Here is a 20,849-nt window from a genome sequence, read left to right as displayed (position 1 = left end):
TGCTTTCCTTGTGTGCAAAAATCGGGATGGTGATTCCTACTCACTAGAGTCTAGAACAGTGTGTAAGATGATGAAAGTAAACCCTGAGGACAAAGCCCTCAAAGGCTAGATTCATTTCACTGTTTGGGGAATTTGTAATTTCCCCGAGGGCAGAGGACTATTCTAACACTGTTCCCTAGGGCAAACAGCACTGACCTGGGCTCAGTACACCACACTGCCAGCCCTTAGGAAAACACCTGCAGGAAGAGAGTAAATAAATGACAGGTTCCACCCGACTACAGCACGGCAGCAGTGCTCCAGGGCAAGACACGCTCCCTGACCGTCGGTAGCCCTTAGAGGACTACAAGTCCCAGAGTGCAATGCGCCACACAGCTCAGAAATTTAGAGATGGGGTGGGGGGTAAGGCAAAGGGGAGCCGAGAAAGCAGTGCATGTTGGGACGCGTAGTCTCCAGGTGGTAACTCGCGGGGTCGGTGGTGGGTCGAAGCGCGGGGTCCCTCTCGAGTCCCGCCTTTTGTCCACGTCTCCCTTCTGCTGGCCAATGCCTTCTCCCACTTCTGGGACCAGCCCCTCTCCGACGCAGTCCCCATTGGTTCTGAGGCCCAACGCCTGAGCCTCTACCCGGAAGTCGCGTCGGGGAGGCGGTTTCCTAGACTACGACACCGGAAAGCTGGGGGAGGCGCTCCTGGCGGCGGAGGGCGGAGGGCGGTGGCGGCGCTGCCGCTGGAGACCGGCTCGGTGGCTTTGGCAAACAGTTTGGCGCCGGCGGCCGCCCGCCTCGCTTCCCAGTCCGCCGGCGGCCCGGCTTGCAGCCCCCTCGTCGCCGGCGTCCGGCAATGTGTCCCGCCGCCCGAGCGTAGCAGCCGCCGCGCGTGCGCGGAACCGCTGGGCCATGAGCGCAGCCGGCGGCGGCCGGGACTGGGGGTCCCCGGTGCCCCAGCGAGCGCCCTGGAGCCTGGTGGCAGCCACGGCCGCGCTCTGCCTGCTGTCCGCCACGTCGGTGAGGACGGCGGCGGCCGCGCCCATGAGTCGGGAGGAGAAGCAGAAGCTGGGGTAAGGGTGCCTGGCCGCCGGGCGCGCGCGCGCGTCTGTGGGGAGGGGTGGGCGCTGGCAGGTGTGGCTGGCCGCGGGCGAGGGTCTGTCATCGCCACCCGGGCTGGCCGGGGCCTCGGCTGCCGGGATCCGAACCGCTGCCGCCGCGCCAGCACCGAAGCGGGTGGACCGGCCCGGGAAGCCGGGGGTGAGAGCTGGCGACGTGACCTCCGGGGATGCGGGGCTGTCCCCCGGGCTGCTGGTGACACGTGCGGGGCTGACACCCGCGCCAGGGTCCCCGCTGGCTCTTCCACAGAGGCACGGTTGGATTTCTTAACCAAAGTGAGCCACCAGCTGGGGGGAAAAATGTTGCTCATCTCGCCCTTAGTGAAGGAAGTGGGGTTTACTAAACACCTGTTAGGGAAAAGGGGGCGTCCATTTGGAACTGGGACTTTGCCTTGCCAGGTTTCCCCCCCTCCTGCACAGCATTCTCGTAGCGGAACAGACTGATGGTATAACTCAGAAGCCCTAATCGACCATTATCTACTTACTGAGTAGTTTTTCATCAGTCTTGGAAGTGTCATCAAATATCCGTTCCGTTTGCACCGTTGAATTCAGAATCAGTAATACTGATAGGCGAGAGATCCCACGGATAAATAATAATTACAATGAAGCTGAGAGTTAATAGAAAGTGGACAGAAGCATGAACAGTTAAGTCAGGAGAGGAAGTGCAAATAGGTATTAAATACGAAAAGTTACTCAGCCTCATGGACGGGAGAGATAAAGATTAAAATAATGAAGTGGTGCGATTTTGCCCATCAGATTGCAAAATATAAAACACGGGAGACAGTACTGGCTAGTTGAGATGTGAAAAAATAATTTGGTAATAGTGTAATTTAATGTAACTTAATTGAGGATGTCTCAATATATATATTGAGATATATTTTTTTTAACTCATTAGACTTACCTCTGCGTATTTACCTTACGGAAGTACAAGCTGCTAGGAGATAGGTGTACAGGATGTGGATTGTGCATTTCCTGGAAAGAAATGGTTGGATATGTTTCACCAGATTAAGGAAGCGATCTTTCATTAGAAATCTATCCAGGATATTTTCCCAAGGCAAAACAAAGCTAAAATGGAAGTTGTAGAATAATATAGAGAAACTACTGTGCCATGTTTTGTTTTAAGAGAAAAGAATATTATCTAAGCCCAGGTTAAAAAAATGGAAAGATAGTTTAATTCGTGTAAAAATGAAAGGGAAGTTGAACCATTTATATATATGTTTATTATTTATATATTCTATTTGAATCATTACAAGATTCAGACTCATTTTTAAATAAAATAGCAATAGAAGTCACTGAGGAAAAAGGTGAAGTATCAACTGTGAAAAAGCACTTATCAGTTAACTTTCCTGAGTACCATATATATATATATTTTTTTTTTTTTTTGAATTGAAGGTATCACTGATGACTGTTTTACGTAATAACCCCACTTTAGGAATTTAACACAGTTATGTGTGTAACTCTTCCTATTTCATCATGAGGTGGCTTTCTTCTTTGCAAATGAAGAAATTAAGATTTAAGGTCAACTTGTTTAAAGTTGTTAAGCTAGGAATTGGTAGAGCCAGCTTTAAAGCCAATTATTGTGTCTGACCCTAGGACCCATCATTCTCTACAGTGCTGCATTTCCTTAAAGCTAGAAGAAAAGTATTAAATCTGATAAGAATTGCAAATATTTTATTTGACATACTACCACCTACCTCTCTCGTTTTATTATAATTTTTTATTAATAAAAGAATTATTAGATAAGTAACTTTTGACTAGAATTTTTAACTGGAAATGCCCAAATAGATTGGCTTGAGATTTCAGCTCATCTTTTGAGCTCATTTTCAAAAGTAAAATTCCAGTTATTGAGGCTTGTTGCTTGGTAGTATTTAACTTTGTAATTAATATTTTGTACTTGTCTTTGTTAGGACTTAAATATGTTAGAGAACAGCTGGGTATTAAGTAGGTTTGCCTATTATGAAACTTGCTGAACCATATGCTGCATATATGTAAGATTGGAAAACAATTGTATCCTATGCAAATTTACTCATAATTTAAAAAATTTGGTACTGCAAACTTGAGTTAGGAAGTTAAAACATCTGTCACCAGTAATATGTATTGCACTACCATCACCAAGTACAGGAGTGCCTAATTCTTGGTATTTTGTATGGATCTCATTTCAGGGAAGGGAAAAAAATAGAATTTGAATTCCATTCATTAATATCAGCACTTGAAAGAGAAAGTTTTCATCATTTAATTTATGCCTTTTGTTGCTAGCTTGAGAGATCTTTGTCATCCTCAGCATAGCAGATGCTTATTGGGATTCTTTAAGAATCTCCGTAATTTTCTGAGCTCATTTGATCCATATTCTATAGTTATATGTGTATATGTGTGTGTAAGTTTTTATGTGTATATATACAAGTATATATGTACATACTTGTATTTATATACTTATATGTACATATACATAAAAATATATAGATGTTTATATTTAGTTTATATATTATATAAACACAATATACCAGTATACATATACATTTATAAAGAATTAATGTTTTAGCAAAGTGATGGTGAGATTTTGTTTTGATAGTTAGGTGTTGTTTAAATGGTTACTCAATAAATTTGTTAGGGTTTAATATTTGTAGGTCATAATCTAGTGCTTATAGCTAGGGTCTGGAAATTAGGCCTTTTCTGTCTGCTTGCATTATTACCAGCATTTCATCATCTGGTAATATAGGCCTTCCCCTGCCTCCTCCTTTTTGGTGATGGTCCTTGGGCTTGAATTCAGGGCCTAAGTGCTGTCCTTGACCTTTCTCAAGGCTGGTATTCTACCACTTCCAACTTTCTGTTGGTTAATTAGAGATAAAAGAGCCCATAGACTTTCTTGCCCAGGCTGGCTTGGAACTGCAGTCCTCAGATCTCTGCCTCTTGAGTAGTTGGAGTTACAGGACTGAGTCATTAACACCTGGTTTAGGATTACAGATTTTAAAATGACAATGGAAGTACCATAGGAAGCAAAAATTAAAATACAAGGAATCATTTTCTGTAAGCTTTTTTTTTCTTTTCCTTTTTTTTTTTTTTTTTGGTTGGTCATGGGGCTTGAATTATGGGCTTGGGCGCTGTCCCTGTGCTCTTCAGCTCAAGGTGAGCACTCTACCACTTGACCACAGTGCCACTTCCAGTTTTCTAGTGGTTTATTGGAGATAAGAGTCTCGTGCTGGGTTGGCTTAGAACCTCAATCCTCAGGTCTCAACTTCCTGAGTAGCTAGGATTACAGGTGTGAGCCACCCAGCTGTAACATGTTTTTTTTTTTTAAATTGTTACTATCAGCAACTGGAAGTTTACAGAAAGAAGACTTAGTAAAAGATTGTTTAGTTATTTTCCTGATTATTGATTTGGTTTTGTCTATCACAGTGCTAATTATAGTAGTTTTTCCTGTACCACTCAAGCCCCTGATCCTGAGTGTTTTCGTTGACAGATTGATTTCCTATCCCAACTTCCTGCCTTATGGGTTTTGATTTAGTAAACCTGGTATTGGCATCTGAAATCTCCATTTAACGGGCTTATTGTAGATTTGAGGAATAGGCTTTTTTCCCCCTCTCCCTCTTGTCTGTCTCTGTGTGTTATTTCATTTATTTTTGAGAGGAGGTCTCACTACATAGACCAGGGTAGCCTCATTGCAATCAAACTGATTCAGTCTCCTGTGTGCCGGGATAAACCTCATTTTAGAGGTGGCTACTATTTTTTGTTTGTTTGTTTTTTGGAGGATGCAGAGTACATCATAAATATATTTTTTGAAAAACATGACAAGTATTAATATGTATGCACTTAAATTAGGAAAGTGTGTGTGTGGGGGTGGGGGGAGTGGAATACTGGGGCGTGAACTCAGGGCCTGGGTGCGTTCCTTTTGCTTTTTCAGTCAAGGCTGGCATTCTGCCTTTTGAGTAACAGCTCCACTTGTGGCTTTTTGATTAAGTGGTGATAAAAATCTCTAGGATTTGTCTGCTCAGGCTGGCTTCAAATCTCTATCCTCATATCTCAGCCTCCTGTGTAGGTAGGATTACAGAGGTGATCTATTGCCCCCCTGGTGGCATTATTCGTTTGGTTCAGTTTAGTGAGAAAGGCAGAGGATTAATGAAGTATTATTTTATGGCTGGGTAGTGCATCACACCTATAATCTCAGCAAGTCTAAAGATGGGTGGGAGTTGTTGCCCATTTCAGGCAAAAAGCATGAGACTATATCTGAATAATAACTAAAGGCAGAAAAGACTATAGTATGGCTCAAGTGGTAGAGATCCTACCTAACAAGTTCCACACTATGAGTTCAAACACAGAACTGACAACATTTTTTTTTTTTTTTGGGTCCGGTCGTGGGGCCTGAACTCTGGGCCTGGGCGCTGTCCCTCAGCTCTTCAGCTCAAGGCTAGCACTCTACCACTTGAACCACAGCGCCACTTCTGGTTTTTTCTTATGTGGTGCTGAGGAATCGAACCCAGGGCCTCGAGCATGCAAGGCAAGTGCTCTACCACTGAGCCACCTTCCCAGCCCCTGACAACATTTTTTATCAACACACACACTTGTTTCTGTCATTTGGTGGCAAATATAATAATAATATATAATTATGTATAAAATATAAGAATAAATGGTACCAATAATGGTTACTTTTGGGGGCTCTCTAGCAATGCAATATTCTTCCTTCAAGACAGATTAAATAATTACATTAAGAGCTGCAGTAATTGCCTTTTAGTGTCAGTTTTTCTTATGATCATAGCATGCATCTTTTAGTAGTAGTATTGGAAAATCTCCAAGATCCATTTAAAAAAAATTCTAGGCCTAATAAAATTTTGGCCCAGCATTGCGAGTGAGTTAATGAAAACTTTTCTACTAGCTGGTCAATTTTCTGATTCTCTTGGTATTTCCTTCTAACTTTTTAAATTCTTGGTAGTGTATTTTTATAAAGGAATATCAACTTTTAAAAACACAGTAAATGGAATATACTTAACTTTTCTTCATTTCTTTCTCCCCTTCTTCCCCAAATTAGGAATCAAGTCCTGGAAATGTTTGATCATGCTTATGGTAACTATATGGTAAGTAGGAAGCTTCTCTTTATGTCCCATTTTATGAACTGGTTGTGTGAACACAGTCAAGTGAAGATTTTTGAACCTGAATTATTAGCACTTTTTAAAAAAATTCAATATTATTGTACGCATTTTATATGTACAGAGGGGTTATAATTACATAAGTAAGGTAATGCATACATTTCTTGTCAAACAGTGTTAACCCCTTCCTTGTTTCCTTCCTCTTTCCTTTCTCCTGTTCCCCCAAACTTTCTTCACCCCAAGTTGTAAAGTTCATTTCCATCATAGTGTCTTGTGAGTATCACTGTTGCATTGGTTCACCCTTTGTGTTTTGTCTCTCCATTTTGTTACTTCCTTCCTCAAATCAGATGTATGTATACACAAACGTATATACAAAATGTATACATTAGACACAGGGTACCAAAATAAAAAACAGTGACAACAGAGGATAAACCAGAGGGGAAAAAAAGAAAAGAGAAATAACATAGTACATTAAAAAAAAAACAACAAAAAACACACAAAAAAAACCCTTGTTTATATATCGTGGAGTTCATTTCAATTAGCTTTTTTGCCCGGCTCAATTAGCATTATTTTATATGGTCATATATACATAGCTATTGAGCTACTGTGATCCTCTGCTAAGACTATGAGGGAAACCATGGAATTTACGTTTCTTTGGGTCTGGCTTACTTCAATTAATATGATTTTTTTTTTTCCAAGTCTTTCCATTTCCTTACGAATGGATCGGTGTCATTTTCTGATAGAAGCATAGAATTCCATTTTGTGTGTGTGTGTGTGTGTATTACATTTTCTTGATCTATTCATCTGAGGGACATCTGGATTGGTTCCATATTTTAGCTATGGTAAATAATGATGCAGTGAACATAGTTGTGCTGGTAGCTTTAGTGTGGCCTTGTTTGTGATCTTGGGTAAATACTAACATTTTTTTAAAGAATGCCTTTAAAAAGCAGGACAAATATAAGCTAACAGATTATTCCTAGTAGTGGTTCTTAGAGAATTAATTATTGAATATGTAAGAAATGACTGAAATTAGATTATGCAATTTTTTTTGGGGGGGGTCCGATCGTGGGCCTGAACTCTGGGCCTGGGCTCTGTCCCTCATCTCTTCAGCTCAAGGCTAGCATTCTACCACTTGAGCCACAGTGCCACTTCCGGCTTTTTTTTTCTGCTTAATGTGGTGCTGAGGAATCAAACCCAGGGCCTCATGCATGCAAGGCAAGCGCTCTACCACTGAGCCACCTTCTCAGCCCCAATTTTTTAGGTACTTTTTTTTTTTTTCTTCTTATGGTCCAGTCGTGGGCCTGAACTCTGGGCCTGAACGCTGTCCCTCAGCTCTTCAGCTCAAGGCTAGCATTCTACCACTTGAGCCACAGTGCCACTTCTGGCTTTTTTTTTTCTGCTTATGTGGTGCTGAGGAATCAAACCCCCAGGGCTTCATGCATGCAAGGCAAGCGCTCTACTGCTGAGCCACCTTCCCAGCCCCAATTTTTTAGGTACTTTTTTTTTTTTTCTTCTTTTGGTCCAGTCGTGAGCCTGAACTCTGGGCCTGAACGCTGTCCCTCAGCTCTTCAGCTCAAGGCTAGCATTCTACCACTTGAGCCACAGCGCCACTTCCGGCTTTTTTTTTTCTGCTTAATGTGGTGCTGAGGAATCAAACCCAGGGCCTCAAGCATGCAAGGCAAGCGCTCTACCACTGAGCCACCTTCCAAGCCCCAATTTTTTATACAGTTTACTTGGGCATTGTGAAGTGTTCATTGAGTGAATGCTTTATATAACTGGATATTGTAGAAGTCAACATGAAAAAGAAGTTATAATAGTCTTTAAAGGAAATTCATGCTCAAAACTAGTTAAAAGAAGCTACAATATTATTTTATATACTCATGAAGAAAACCATTAAAAGAGGTCAACCTAGCCTCTATTCACATTCTATTCTTGTGCACTTTGAATTGAACATGTTTTGCTTCCTGCTATGTTGATCTTAATGTTCTAAGTTTCCTGGAGCACCTTTAAGATAAATAGTATTTTAGCTTTATTAGATGAAACATTCTACCTCAAGGAAACAAAGAAAAAGGGAAGATCTAAAGATTGGTTACACGGCAATGTAGATAAACTAGCAAGCAAATTTTGGGGCTCAACAGAAAGTTTTACATATAAATTTCACATATAAAGAGTTTTAAGAGTAAAATAAAATTTGAAGAGTAAATATTTTGGGGCTGGGAAGGTGCTCAGTGGTAGAGTGCTTGCCTTGCATGCATGAGGCCTTGCCTTGGGTTCAATTCCTCAGCACCACATAAGCAGTAAAAGCTGGAAGTGGCGCTGTGGCTCAAGTGGTAGAGCGCTAGCTTTGAGCTGAAGAGTTGAGGGATAGCGCCCAGGCCCAGAGTTTAGGCCCCATGACCAAAAAAAAAAAGAGTAAATTCTTTTTTACATATAAATTTTAAAGAGTTTTAATCAGATTGTCTTAAGAATTTCTTAACTTTGTTTTTACACTATACATGTATCAGATTTTCTTTTATGATTACAGGCTATAAAATGTAGTTAGCCAAAGTTCAGCAGGGAACTTTTAATTCTACTTGAGTTTTCAGTTAGTTTTCTGGATACATTTTCATTTATATTAGCAAAACATTGTCATACATCAACATTATTTTTATATGTGCACATCTAAGTATATATACTTTATATTACTTAAGCATAATTTTTTAAAAGAAATTTAGTAGTCCTTGCCATCTTTTATATTTTCATTTGGTAAGGCACTTTTTAGATTCATTTCTCCAGGTATTACCTTATTCCCTTAATACTTCTTTCAAAATAATTTATTTCTGGGCATTTCAGTTTGGACAAAGTAAAATTGAGCAACTTTAGGCTGATGATTTAAAAATGAAAAAGTGGGCTTATGCTATATTGCTTACAATGTAGCCATCTTCTAAGTATATATTTCTAATTCCAAAGTTAAATAAAATAATACACAGATTAGTGACTTTATTATATATTTCTAGGAATAAGAACTTGTCTTTATAAACTGCTATCATTAATATCTTATTTCTTGTAGGTACACAGCAGAACATTATGTCAGTTTAGCTTTTTCCTATGTAGAGCATAGTAAATTAATGGGTTTGTGATGAGCAGATAGTAAGTGCAGCTCTCATAGGACTTTTTTGGCTTATTTACTCTTGTGACCTAATTGGATTAGTTTTGGCTACAACTAACTACTTATAAGACCTAAGTGAGAAGGACTTCAACTCCCAAACTTAGGAATTTCTGGAAGTAACATCCTCATCCACATTTTCTAAGATGAGGCCATCCTCATCTGTGTAATACATATTTTTAAATGTTGGGCTGTATTATAACATATGTAATACTTGTAAGTGTACTTGTGCTGTGCTCAGTCTATGTGATACTTGTAACTCAAGATTTAGTGTAGAATTTACCCTTTGCCTTTAAAGTTCTCAACTAACAGAACACTGTTCTAAAACATTAAATAGAGATCTAGGTACCTATTGTTACTTGAAGTTGAAGCAATTTCTTCAGCTTTTTATGCTAGGAAGTACTATTTGCTTCATATGGAGTGAAAGTGTAGAGATTATAGGGTTAGATGATTTTGCATTCGATTATAGGGTTAGATGATTTTGCATTCAAATCTTGACCTCTGTTTACAAGGTTGGTCCTTAAATGGGTCAGATAACTCCTCTGAGCTGTGTCTTAGCATTGTGAAAGGGAAATATTGCAAAAGATATTTATAGACTACAAGAGTTTTGAGAATAAAGACTTTTCTTAATTTTCGTTGTCTTGTTCTGTGTCCTCTGCCTAGCATGTTTGAATATAAATGCTTTTTTTTGGGTCAGTAGTGGGGCTTGAACTCTGGGACTGGGCACTGTCCCTCAGCTCTTCAGCTCAAGGCTAGCACTCTACCACTTGAGCCACATTGCCACTTGTAATTTTCTGAGTGGATTCTTGGAGATGAGTCTCACAGACTTTCCTGTCCAGGCTGGCTTTGAACCGTGATCCTCAGATCTCAGCCTCCTGAGTAGCTAGATTACTGGCGTGAGCCACTGGTGCCCAGCAATAAATGCTTTTTAAATGTTGTTTTTGAAAGAACTAAACTAAAAAACTAAATCTTCTTGTGAAGATCAATTTTTTTTTGTACTTGAGTATTATGACATATAAGATATTGCCTTTTTAAACTCAAAGAAATAACTTAGTAAGATTTTTTAAAAATTAAAACTTATGGTGAATTTCAGGTGGGGCCCATAAATCTCCTATTTAGTTGCTTACTGTACTCAAATGTCAAATCCCTGATACATGGTAAGCTTTTAATATTGAAAGCTTTTCTTCATGGCTTACTACTTTCTATTATTACTTTCTAGTCTACTCTACAATTAGGACAATTCCTTTAATCCTCTTGGTTCCCAGGAAAATAATAGCATTTTCCAAAGATATAGGTATAATTATGAACAAGCAGTCTGGACTTGGAACAGGATACCCTGAGGTGGCTAAGTCATCTACATGCCACCTACAAGCTGATAATGGAAAAGTTCCTAATCTTGAGCCTGTTTCCTCCTTTCTGTAAAACGGAGACAATAGTTTGCCTGCCTCACAACATGTTAGAACTAGGATCTGACAAATAGGAATACTGAATAAGAGTTTGCTTCCTTTGTGAGTACTATCAATTGACAGTAATTATTGCTAGCATCATTACGCATTCTCTGTCTAGGGCTGAAATTTCCTTCCTAAAAATTTATTTTGGTTTTAATTCATGACTCCCTCCTAAGATACTCCTTAAAACCCCTGCATTCTTTTCTTTCTGTCCTGGGAATGTGCTCTTTTTGGCTTACATTTTCTTTTCACTAATGAAATAATAGTTTCTCTCCTTGTGATTTCTCAATAAAAATGTCTTGATAGCTTTAGGTATATTACATCTTTCATTACTGGAGTTATAGCCAAGGATTTTTGGATTTTATCAGTTATTGGCATAATTACTAACACCTATTATTTCACAAACTCTTTACACTGATGTTTACCCACAGAATTGCACAGATGGCTTTTTTTCCCCACAAATAACATGAAATTTGATGTTTACTTTGGCAGTTCTCGTATAATCTTACTCAACCCTAGATCACAGCCATGATAGGGCCTTTAGTAACATGTTTTAAATATCTATGCTAAATTGAGTTTGTAAATTAAGTTAGCTGACAAAATGACATGTATCTGGGCCACCCAAATGCAGAACCTTTTTACATCTGAGCTCCCTGACATTGTTTGTCCCCCACAGTTTTTCCTGACTATTGTAATCAATTGAGTTTAAATGTAAGCAAAGGCTATACTTGATAGAGTCCTAAGCTTTAGAAATAAACTTGGAAAGAGCTGAAAAACCTAGTTTTCTTTGACTAGTAAAGCCATAACTAATCTGTAATCCTTTTACATTTGATAATTTCATTTTGGTGGAAGAAATAACATTAGTCCTTGTTTTGTGGATTTTTTGGTTTGCTAGTTTGAGAAAGGATCTTGATAAATAGTCCAGTCTGGCCTTGAACTCACGATCCTGTTTCCTTGCTGGGGCAGGCTGAGATTACAGCTTTAATCCCTCATACTCAGCCAATTAGCCTTTCTCATTAAACAAGAGGAACTATTTTTAAATGTAGTTTCCTGTGGATTTCCAGATTTATGTATAATTTCTTAGTAATGTTTCTTTTCCCCACTTGAATTTTTTTCTTTTTCTTTTTTTTGGCAATGGTGAACTCTGGTCTACTACATTTGTTTGGCATGTGCTCTACTATTTGAGCCATGCCTTTAGATCTTATTTGTTCTAGTCATTTTTGAGGTAGGGTATCATGTTTTTGACTGGGGTAGCCTCAGACTGCAATCCTTCTATATATGACTGATCCTTGTGGCTGGGATGACAGGTGCACACCACCATACTTGGCTTGTTAGAATCTCTAACTTGGTTGCCTTGACTGGCCTTAAACATCAGTCTTCATTTCCCTCTCCTGTGTACCTGGGATTATAGACAATGGCCAACATGTGCAGGTTTAAATTTTTTTTCATTTAGTAAAATGTAAAACAAAATGTAACATTTAAATCATTTTTAAGTATATGGTTATGTGTCATTAAATTTATTCACATTATTTTGCATCCATCTAATTTCGTCTTTGCCATATAAAACTCTGTACTTGACCTTTCTTGTTAATAATTTGTTCATGAAAAACAATAATCTGGCTGGGCTATGGTGGCTCACACTTGTAATTCTAGCTACTTGGGAGCTGAGTACAGGAGGATCACAGTATGAGGTTAGCTCAAATGGAAAAGTTCTTGAGATTAAACCAATAGCTGTACACAGTGGCATTTGTTTGTCATTCTAAGATATATAAGAGAACTAAGTTGGAGGATTAAGAGTCCAGGCCCAGCCCAGGCTGGAGTCCCAAAGACTCCATCTCCAAGGTGTGAACTGGACTCCCTCTCCAAGAGGGAAACTGGGGACGCAGTGGCGCATATCTTTGATTCCAGCAAACACAGAAAGCCTAACGTAGGCAGACCACAAATCAGACCACAACTATGCCTGGTCTGGAAGTGAAAACTTATCCTGAAAATAACCAGTGAAAAACAGGACCAGAAGCTCAGTAGTAGTGTGCCATCTGGCAGGTGCAAGGCCACCTGGCAGGTGCAAGGTCCTGAGTTCAAACCTCCCTCCCCCTAAGAGTAATTTGTAAACAAAGCATTTTAGAAATGGTACTTTTGTGGGACTGGTTATAATTTTTTTTTTTTTTTGGGTCCGGTCGTGGGGCCTGAACTCTGGGCGTGGGCGCTGTCCCTCAGCTCTTCAGCTCAAGGCTAGCGCTCTACCACTTGAGCCACAGCGCCACTTCTGGCTTTTTTCATTCTGCTTATGTGGTGCTGAGGAATCGAACCCAGGGCCTCAGGCATGCAAGGCAAGCGCTCTACCACTGAGCCACCTTCCCAGCCCTGGTTATAATTTTTTATTTCACTTTTTGTGGTACTATCATTTGTTACTCAGCATTCCTTGATCTCTACCTTTAGAAGATCTTAAAATCCTACCAAACTTACATAAGAAAGTAAGTCTATCATGTCCTCTCAAAATGTTTTATATCATACTCTGGTATTCCAAATATAATTTTAACTTATTAGAACCAGGTCCTTCTGTTTAATGTATTGATAAGCAATAGATAATTCAATTTTCAGTGCACAATTCTCAGTAAGGTTGATTGAGTAGAATGCCATTTATTCATTCACCAATTGATGAATATTTGACTTGTATCTAGTCTTTTGGCTATTATTATTTGCTGATACTGAGGCTTGAACTCAGGCTGTCTCTTAGCTTTTCCATTTAAGGCTGGCACTATACCACTTGAGCTACACAGCTTTACTGCTAGCTCTTTGGTGGTTAATTGGAGATAAAAGTCTCACAGACTTTCCTGCCTGGGCTGGCCTCTAATTGTCATCCTCAGATTTCAGCCTTTTGAGTAGCTAGGATGACAGGTGTGAGCCACTGGTGCCTGGCTCTTTGGTTGTTATTAATAAATTAATTATACCTGTCAGTGTAATTTTTATGTGGGCTTACATTTTCCTGTATTTCCTACATAGGAGTGGGATTTCTAGGTCCTATGTTAAGTGTAAGTTTAACTTTATAAGAAATTGCCTAACTTTTTGAAAGTGGATATAATACTTTACGTTCCACAGCAGCAGTGTACAAATTTTAGTTACTACACATCCTCTCAAATGCTTGGTGTTTTTAGTCTTTTTAATTTTAGCTATCCTTGTGGGTGCCTAGTGGTATTTCATTGTGACTTTCATTGATTTTTCCTGATGACTAATGGCATTGAAAATCTTGCCATGTGCTTCTTTGCTATTTGTATATCTTTTTGGATGAAGCATCTGTTCAAATCTTTTCTCCATTTAAAAGTCATTTGTCCCGCTGGGTGCCGGTGGTTCACGCCTGTAATCCTAGTTACTCAGAGGCAGAGATCTGAGGATCGCAGTTCAAAGCCAGCCCAGGCGGGAAAGTCAGTGAGACTCTTATCTCCCATAAACCAATAGAAAACCAGAGTGGCACTGTGGCTCAAGTGGTAGAGTGCTCGCCTTGAGCTGAAGAGCACAGAGACAACACTGAGGCCCAGAGTTCTAGCCCCATGACCAACCAAAAAAAAAAAAAAGTCATTTGTCCAGTTATTACTGAGTTGTAAAAATTATTACATATTCTGGATGTTAGTCCTTTATATCACACACACACACACACACACACACACACACACACACACACACACACACACACACACACACACACACACACACACACACACACACACACACACACACACACACACGCGCGGTATAGATCTTTTTTTTTCTTTTTTTGGGTCCGGTCATGGGGCCTGAACTCTGGGCCTGGGCGCTGCCCCTCAGCTCTTCAGCTCAAGGCTAGCGCTTTACCACTTGAGCCACAGTGCCACTTCCGGCTCTTTTCTTTTTGCTTATATGGTGCTGAGGAATCGAACCCAGGGCCTTGAGCATGCGAGGCAAGTGCTCTACCACTGAGCCACCTTCCCAAGCCCTAAATATATATCTTGACAGTTTGCACTTTGACTTTTAATTTTCTTAGTATGTAGTGCCTTTTGAAGCTTTTTTTTTTTTTTTGTACCAGTTCTGGGACTTGAATTCAGGGCTGGACACTGTCCCTGACGTTTTTTGCTCAAGGCTGGTGCTCTACCACTTGAGCCATAGTTTGACTTCGAGCTTTTGGTGGTTGATTGGCAATAAGAGTATCAGTTTCACACCCAGACTGGCTTCTAGGTAGGATTCTCAATTGTCAACCTTGTGAATAGGAGTATCTCTAGCATCCAGCAAATGTTTTAAATTGTGGTCAAGTCCAATGTATCTTTTTTTTTTTGGGGGGGGGGGGGCTCTGGTCGTGGGGCCTGAACTCTGAGCCTGGGCGCTGTCCCTCAGCTCTTCAGCTCAAGGCTAGCGCTCTACCACTTGAGTCACAGCGCCACTTCCGGGTTTTTTCTTTTTGCTTATGTGGTGCTGAGGAATCGAACCCAGGGCCTCATGCATGCAAGGCAAGTGCTCTACCACTGGGCCACCTTCCCAGCCCCTAATTTATCATTTTTTTCTTTGAATGATCTATGTTATATGTTTGTAGTTTATCTAGGGGCACAAAGCTTTTCCTTTCTTCTTTAGGTATTTTATAATTTTAGCTAGTTCATTTAAATTTGTAACTAATATTGAGATTTTTGCCTATGATATGAAGTAAGGTTTATTAATATGTGTAGGTGTACAATTCTAATCTTTTTTTATTGTAAAGATGTTGTACAGAGAGGTTATAGTTACATAAGTCAGGTAATAGTACATTTCATTTTCTTTCATTTTTTTTCCTCCCATCCAATACCACTTACTGAAAACAATATCCTGTCCCTACTGAATTGGTTTTGACAACAGTCAAAAAAATCAGTTGACTTCATAGATGGATGGGTTAGGCTCTGCATTTCATTCTGTTGATCATCTTAGGCCAATATTACATTGAACTGATTATAGCAGCTTTATGATTAGTTCTAAACTCATGCAGTGACAATCTTTCAGCTTGTAGTTTTTCAAATTGTTGGCTATTTGAGTGTATCTCCATTTAAATTAAAAAAAAAACATTGTCAATTTCTATTTTTAGTGAACCTACTTTCTATTTTAGTGTTAACATCATTCAATTTGGAGACAGTTTTTTTTTTTTTGGTCTGGTCGTGGGGCCTGAACTCTGGGCCTGGGCGCTGTCCCTCAGCACTTCAGCTCAAGGCTAGTGCTCTACCCCTTGAACCACAGTGCTACTTCTGGCTTTTTTTCTTTTTGCTTATGTGGTGCTGAGGAATCGAACCCAGGGCCTCATGCATGCAAGGCAAGCGCTCTACCACTGCGCCACCTTCCCAGCCCGACAGTCTTTTTTTTTTAAACACTAGTATTCAATCCGTGAATATGGTATCTGTTATTTAATGTTGTGGTAGTATTTTGTAGTTTTCAGTTTATAGATCTGTGTATATTTTTGTTAATTTTTTAAATCCATACCTATTTAACAATTTAGATGATATTGTAATTCATGGTGTTTCTAATTTTAATATCCACTGTTCATTGATGTTACACAGAAATACAATACTTTATTAGTATTATGTCATGCAAACTTACTAAATTAATTTGCTACATCTTTTCTGTAGAGTCCTTAGTATTTTCCCATATTGTCTACCATGTCATCTGTAAGCAAAGAAATGTTAACTTCTTTTTTGATGTATATGTTCTCTTTTTTTTACCTTTATGGCCGTGGCTACAACTTCAGTACTACATTGAAAAGAAGTGGTGAGGTTGTCTTGTTTCTAGTCTTATGGAGAAAGCAGTTCATCTTCACTATTAAGTATGAGGTTAGCTGTTGGTTTTTCAAGGATGCTATTTATCAGGTTAGATTCCCTTCAGTTCTTAGTGTGTTGACAGTTTTTGTCATGAAAGGGTATTTAATTTTGTCAGATTTTGTTGTTGTTCATCATAGAGCTTGAACTCAGGGCCTAGGCTCTAAGCCTTTTTTGCTCAAGACTAGTGCTCTACCACTTTGAGCCACAGCTCCACTCCTAGTTTTCTGGTAGTTAATTGGAGGTAAGAGCCTTGTAGACTTCCCTGCCCTGGTTGGCTTTGAACCACGTCCTCAGATCTCAGCCTCCTGAGTAAGCCACTAAACCCAGCTCAGATACTTTTTTCTGCATATATTGCTATGATTTTTAAATCTGTTAGACAGGATTATATTATATATAATTATATATAACATATAACAATATTTATTATTACAATCTATTAGTTTAATTTATTTAATACTGATCAAAAGCAAATTGACTATATATCTTTTTTTTTTGGGTCCGGTCGTGGGGCCTGAACTCTGGGCCTGGGCGCTTTCCCTCAGCTCTTCAGCTCAAGGCTAGCGCTGTAACACTTGAGCCACAGCGCCATTTCCGGCTTTTTTTCTTTTTGCTTATATGGTGCTGAGGAATCGAACCCAGGGCCTCAGGCATGCAAGGCAAGCGCTCTACCACTGAGCCACCTTCCCAGCCCTTGATTATATGTCTTAAGAATTGAGAAGCTTTGGTTCTCCTCTAATTTTGAGTACAAGTTTAAAACACTCTGATAATTTGCAGTGATTAACTTAAAATCAAAGGATACAATTCACTTTTTTTTATTTATTTTTATTTTTTATTTTTGTTTTTGTCAGTTGTGGGGGCTGAGCTCTCGGCCTGGGCACTGTCTCTCAGTTCTTCAGCTCAAGGCTAACGCTCTACCATTTGAGCCACAGTGTCACTTCTGGCCTTTTCTGTTTATGTGGTGCTGAGGAATTGAACCCAGGGCCTCATGCATGCAAGGCAAGCACTCTACCACTGAGCTACCTTCCCAGCCCCTCAACTCAGTTTTAACATTTGTTTATCATCAGGGCCAAAAAACATTTTGTAAAATACAGTACTTAAAAGTGTAGTACTCATCGTACAAAAATATGGGTAGGGAAGTGTGTGGGAAGTGTGCAGATGTAGTCACTAGCTAGCAAGTACTGTTAATTTGCAACATTTAGCTCATTACATATCACTTAGTTTTAATTTTAAGAAAACCTTATCTGCGTCAAGGATATTTAATGAGAATCTAGAATAGATTATTAAAATATATTATAAAATATGCCTGATATTGTCAGTAACTTTTAAAATAATGTTTTAAAATTATTTTAGTACAACAAATTTTTTTTCCCTTAGTTTCAGCATTGGTTTTTACTAACAAGTCCATTTTTGAAACTTTGACTTAACTATTTTAGGGTCTTTGTCACCTAAAGTCTTGCTAAGTTTAGAGCCTTTGTCACCTAAAGTCTTGCTAAGTTTTAGAGTCTGCTGTGAAAAATACTTTCAGTTTCCTTTTGCTTACTTGCCTCCTTTTGTTTACTCATTTTTAGTTAGGCACCTGTTCTACTTAATTTGCACAGGATTCTTTTATCAGCTGAGTTTTACTTGTAGATGATAATTATTAAACGTTTCTATGAATGAGTTATGTCAGTATGACATGAGCCATTTGTTAGCACTTATCATGGCAAGCAACACATTGTTAAGAATGGTTGAGGCTGAGAAAAGTCTTTTATTCGCCACGTATGCATTGCTCTGGATTTATGCAATTGCTGTAGTTTGCTTTGTGGTTAACCAAAAGGAAAGGGCCTGTTTTGTTTTTTTTTTTTAAATTCTTGGAACACATAAAGTATCTTATTTTATTTTTGTCGGTTGTAGGGCCTGCACTCTGGGCCTGGGTGCTGTCCCTCAGCTCTTCAGCTCAAGGCTAACGCTGTACCACTTGAGCCACAGCGCCACTTCTGGCTTTTTCTGCTTATGTGGTGCTGGGGAATTGAACCCAGGGCCTCATGCATACAAGGCAAGCACTCTACCACTGAGCCACCTTCCCAGCCCACATAAAATATTTTAGTACTTGGTTTAAAGTTCTTTCATTTGTTTATTCTGCTTAGTAATTAGTAATAATAGTTTTAATATCTAGATAAGTTTAGGATTAAAATTCTTATTTATAATTTAGTTTTAATTCATATTTAATTTCATACAGAAATGTGTGTGTGTTATAAAACCTTAAAAACAGTAGTGTGAAGTTTCTAAGCAGTGGTTTAAAATGGCAAGGAACTTTTTACAACTAACATATACAACTTTAAAAATGATCACTTTTTGGGGCTAGGAAGGTGGCTCAGTGGTAGAATGCTTGCATCGTATGCACGAGGCCCTGGGTTCAATTCCTTAGTACCACCTAAACAGAAAAGTCCAGAAGTGGCAGTGTGGCTCAAGTGGTAGAGCACTAGCCTTGAGCTGAATTGTTCAGGGACAGTGCCTAGGCCTAGTGTTCAAGCCCCACACTGACACCCCCCCCCCAAAAAAAAAAAAGATCACTTTTCTCGTGTTACTACATGTGTTAAATAAGAAATTATAATGCACTTATAAGTAACATGTATTTTGGAAATCAGTTCTGTTGGAAGTGACACATGAAAAAGTAGGAATTTGACATGTAAAAAGATGTATAATTAGGAATTTATGCTGAAACCATTTGTATCATTAAAATTAGGAAGTACAGTTTTCAGAATTTTTTAACTACCTCTTGATTCTAATTATATGAAACCATTTGTTGCCTAGAATCTTCTTCTTAGGGAATGAGTCATTATAGAACATTGAATATTTTTATTTTGTGCTTAGTACTGGGGCTTGCTCAGCTTTTTTGCTCATGGCTGCTACTATACCACTTGAGCCATGCCTCCATGCTTCTATTTCAGCTTTTTTTTGCTCATTAGTTAGAGATAGAATCTTACGGCCTTTCTGCAAGGGCTGGCTTCATCTGAGATCCTTAAGTCTCAGTTTTCTGTGTACTAGATTATAGGCATGTATTTAGTGTTCTTGGTCCCTATTCTGTTTTTCTTCTTAAATATGCTAGATAACTGAGTTGACTGAGAGGTTTGGAGAGAGTTTTGCTCAACTTCAGGAATTAAGAATGATACGGGTTCCATCATTCAGAAAGACTAATACTAAGTTTTTTGTTCCTGCAGAATCTTGACCTAAAAAAAAAAATGACACGAGTACAAAAGGGGAATAGTGAGGATCAACCAGCGGTGTGAGTGAGGGGAGGGTGATGAAAGGAATATGATCGAAGTACCTTATATTTGTGTGAAACTCACAAAAATTATAAAAAGAGGCGTAATTGAGATAAATTGAGGTGAATTGGATTAAAGCAAGTTTTTTGTTTTGTTTTGTTTTTTTTGGGTCGGTCGTGGGGCTTGAACTCTGGGCTTGGGCGCTATCCCTTCGCTCTTTAGCTCAAGGTGAGGGCTCTACTGCTTAAGCCACAGCACCACTTCCGGTTTTCTAGTGGTTTATTGGAGATGAGTCTCACGGACTTTCCTTGCCCAGGCTGGCTTTGAACCGTGATCCTCAGATCAAAGCCTCCTGAGTAGCTAAGATGACAGGTGTGAGCCACTGGTGCCCGACTTAAAGCAAGTTTTACTTATATGTAGACATATTATAGCGGGGCAATGGTAATCCTAGCTACTTAGGAGGCTGAGATCTGAGGATCGCGGTTCAAAGCCAGCCGGGGCAGGAAAGTCCATGAGACTCTTACCTCCAATGAACCACAAGAAAACCGGATGTGGTGCTGTGGCTCAAGTGGTAGAGCGCTAGACATGAGGGACAGTGCCCAGGCCTAGAGTTCAAGCCCCACAACCTACCAAAAAAAAAAAATCAATTTTTAAATTTAAATAAAACAATGTGATATAGGTTCCAAAGTTGGGAGTCACTAGACTTTATGTAAAAGGTCAATTCTGAATAAAATAAAACAGAATTATGAGCAATCAAGTGATTAAAACAAGTCACACATAGTGTACAATAGATTAGACTAGACTTGGAAATGTTGCTGTAGCAGTATTCAGTGAATGCAAGAAGAGTATAAAACCATGTCTTCAAATTTTTGAACAATTGAAAAATATGGCATGTTTGTTTGAGAGAGGGTCTCACTGGTACTTTGAACTTGTGATCTCCCTGCCTTAGTTTTCATTTATTTATTTATTTAATTTTTTTGGTCGTGGGGCCTGGGCGCTGTCCCTCAGCTCTTCAGCTCAAGACTAGCACTC

At 39.3% G+C, this 20,849-nt stretch overlaps 1 protein-coding gene across 2 annotated transcripts in view; it reads left to right on the top strand.

The window, feature by feature from the left end:
• Nucleotides 1-686: 686 nt before the first annotated feature.
• Nucleotides 687-20,849, top strand: part of Edem3 (ER degradation enhancing alpha-mannosidase like protein 3) — a 76,110-nt gene continuing 55,947 nt past the window's right edge. For both annotated transcript variants that reach the window (XM_042674234.1, XM_042674233.1), the window contains exons 1-2: nt 687-1,052; nt 6,118-6,163. In XM_042674234.1, the coding sequence (XP_042530168.1) occupies nt 892-1,052; nt 6,118-6,163 (207 nt within the window). In that variant the 5' untranslated portion in view covers nt 687-891. The remainder of the gene's footprint in view (nt 1,053-6,117; nt 6,164-20,849) is intronic.

The sequence above is a fragment of the Dipodomys spectabilis genome, unplaced genomic scaffold (genome assembly GCF_019054845.1).
Source record: "Dipodomys spectabilis isolate Male_0828 unplaced genomic scaffold, ASM1905484v1 ptg000019l, whole genome shotgun sequence".
Classification (NCBI taxonomy): domain Eukaryota; kingdom Metazoa; phylum Chordata; class Mammalia; order Rodentia; family Heteromyidae; genus Dipodomys; species Dipodomys spectabilis.
The sequence above is the reverse complement of the archived record's forward strand: the minus strand, read 5'-3'. Positions and strand labels throughout refer to the sequence as shown.